We start from the raw sequence: 2815 nt of genomic DNA, 5'->3' as shown, positions 1-2815 counted from the left end.
CCTGCCTTTCCCTCCCCCCCCCCAAAAATGAAGAAATTGAGCCAGGCTGGTTTGAATCTGTACACAGCATGAAGCTGCATAAAGCAGTTGAGCAGCTGCAGGGCACAGAAACCATACTGGTCTCTTCAAAGGGCATCTTCTCCAACCATCTCTACGCTCCCAGCAGAGCAGAGCTGCGTTCTCCCCCTTTCGCTCAAACCCACAGTTCAGATCTTTAGACAAAGGCTGCCCAAGAGCAGGCGCCAGGGTTTAGTTCTTGTCCTCTTTCTTGTCATCGTCCTCTGAGGGGTAGGAATGCCATGTCAACCTCTCCTCGTAGAACGAGATGACCACCTGCGGGCACTTGATGTTGGCTTCCTTTGCGGGGGCCAGGGCGTTTTTTGGCCTCGTCCGAGTTCTTCCTACAGGTCAGAGCAGAGGGGAAAGTTAAGGGGTTGCTGAGGGGAGGTGGAAGAAGTGGAGACCGGAGGAAAAAAAAAAATAAATCAAGAAGTGGCAGGAAAACGGAGCCCCCGAGCTGCCTGGGGGATCCCAGTGACCCCTTCCCGAGTGGCTCTGGAGCAGGGGGAAGCAGCACATGAGCCCAGGAAAAATTCAGGCGTGAGTTCAGCTCTGGGGATGGGGGCGGAGAAGCCGAAACAAAGCTGCAGCTCTGCCCCCAAGGCCACTCTGTACTCCTGAGACAGTGGAAAAAAACAGCTCTCACACCAATTCCTGACTGGTTTGGCTCCCACCTGCGCCAGCGACAAGCCCTGTGTCACTACGGCTGAAGGGGACGCGGTCGTCACGGCTCTCCTCTGGGTGCAGCCTTCCGAAAACTGCAGCCCACGCCACGACACCATGCCCCTCTCTCTCCCCAAGCTCGCGCCTGCTGCGGGGGGACACCTTAAGAGCCGTACAATCCCAAGGGCCCTACCTGCTCGATTCACATCCACGTTAGCCTCAGCGCAGAGGGTCACCTCAGGCAGCAGCGCCATCGCAAGAGATTTCATGCCAGGTAGCAGGGACTCCCCAGGTGCAGGTCCTTCCCTCTCTGGCACAGAATAAGTGAAGAAGTGACAGACACAAAGACACACTCACCACTTCATCAGGAACATCAGCTCCCCGCTGGAATCCGTGGCACCGATGATTCGCTCTGGCTCAAATCCCCGGGCGAAGCCTCGCGGTTTCTCCGACTGAAAAAAAAAAGACAAGTTTCCACTTGTAGCACGGCAGGGTGACAGCCACAGCCCTGGTTTCGGGCAGCAGGACACACCGGTGGCTGTTCAGAAAGGCTCTGCGTATCAGATGCTCAGACTATAATGACCAAGGTCAGTGGGGAACTGTGACAACAGCACTGAGGTGACCCAGGACAGCACAGCGGAGCGCCCTGCTCATGCTGCAAGCGGAGGATCTGATTTCCAAGGCCCTGCTGGTCAAACTCTTGTGTTGGCCAAGATTCAGCAGCTCCTGGGATGAAAATCAGACTGCAGAGCCTTTACTGCCTGTTTTCCCAAGCAGGTGTGAGCATCCTGAGCAGGAGGCTCTCTGCCTCACCTCGCTTCCCCTCTTGAAGGGGCAACAGCCAACCTCTACCTCCGGTTTCACCCTTGCACAGCTCCTCAAGAGAAGCAGGGGCTCCCTATCCTTTTGGTTCAATAAGCAGCCTCTCAGTTTAGTGCTAGAGCTGGCTCTGGATTCAGGAACAAGCTTGGCTTAGACAGTAGCTTGTGTCTCCTTCCGAAAGCTACAGCTTTTCCAAAGCACTTCAGTGATGTGCGACGGTTTCCCCTCCAGGAAGGAGCACAGGTTTTAGAGCGTGGCGGCTCTGGCTGCTGGGCAAACCCAGGGGTAGGGAGGCGAGCACCGAAATCCCACCCTGCCTCACCTCCTCCTTCTTCTTCTTTGGTTTGCTCTCCTCCCCCTTATCCTCCGTGTCGGATTCTGCTTTGCGTTTGCTCCCCTCAGACTTCTCGCTCTCGTGTGCGGTTTTTTGGGACTGAAGGAATTCCGCAATGAGGTCCGGGCAGTCCAGGTTCTCCTCCGGCTCCCAGGTGTTATCTTCACTGCAAGCAAAGACAACAGCGCAGTTTTACAGGCGGGCAGCTTGCTGCAGCGTTCCCTGCCAAGGAAAGCCCTGGACACCAGGTCATACAGAGATGCGGCAGCCTGGATGCAGGTGTCCTCGCCCCGAGAAACAGGACCCTGCCCTGATCCAGCCACAGCAGGGCGGTTATTTCACCTCTCAGGAGAGAATTGCAGTTAGTTTTATCTGTCTGCTCGTTTCACACTAAGTTTAAGGGGGTGAAGCCCCACCAGGGCACTGCACAGCCTGTTCATGAGACAGAAACAGGACTTTCTCACCTCGGCTGTGCTCTCATCGCCCTGATTAGAGCTCGAGGCATTCAGCACCACTGTTTGTATCATCATGACTGCCCTTGGCCTGTTAGCTCCGTTTTCCAGACAAGGAGAGGCGCAGGGAGACCGAGCCCCCTGTCTAGAGATGTCTTGGGAGCCAGAGGCAGAAGAGATGCCCACGCAGCCCAGCACCCACCCCGCAGCAGCAGGCAGGGATGCACTTACTCTGAGAAGCCTTTCCACTTCAGCAGATACTCCACTTTGCCCTTTACCACTCGCCGATCCAGGACCTTCTCCACCACATACTCCTCCTCCTCTTCTTCTAAGACCTCTTCCACTTTCTTCTTGTTCTGTTTTTTTCCCATTGTGCTGGCCAGTTTTTCAGCTTAGGGGCGACGCTGCTGCAAGAGGAGACAGAACCACGCATTCGTGTCAAGGTCAGGTTTGCCTTTGCCAGGCAGCAAACGCAGTGGATACA

The 2815-nt window shown here is 55.7% G+C and overlaps 1 protein-coding gene across 1 annotated transcript; it reads right to left on the bottom strand.

Moving 5' to 3' along the window:
• Positions 1-35: 35 nt before the first annotated feature.
• Positions 36-2743, bottom strand: LOC104542322 (chromobox protein homolog 1-like). The gene is given in 5 exon segments (XM_010186581.1): positions 36-378; positions 380-401; positions 1081-1175; positions 1868-2045; positions 2563-2743. Coding segments are annotated over 5 exon segments (564 nt in total). The 5' UTR covers positions 2703-2743; the 3' UTR covers positions 36-249.
• Between the last annotated feature and the right edge of the window lie 72 nt (positions 2744-2815).

The sequence above is a fragment of the Mesitornis unicolor genome, unplaced genomic scaffold, assembly GCF_000695765.1.
Source record: "Mesitornis unicolor isolate BGI_N332 unplaced genomic scaffold, ASM69576v1 scaffold37126, whole genome shotgun sequence".
NCBI lineage: Eukaryota > Metazoa > Chordata > Aves > Mesitornithiformes > Mesitornithidae > Mesitornis > Mesitornis unicolor.
The sequence above is the reverse complement of the archived record's forward strand: the minus strand, read 5'-3'. Positions and strand labels throughout refer to the sequence as shown.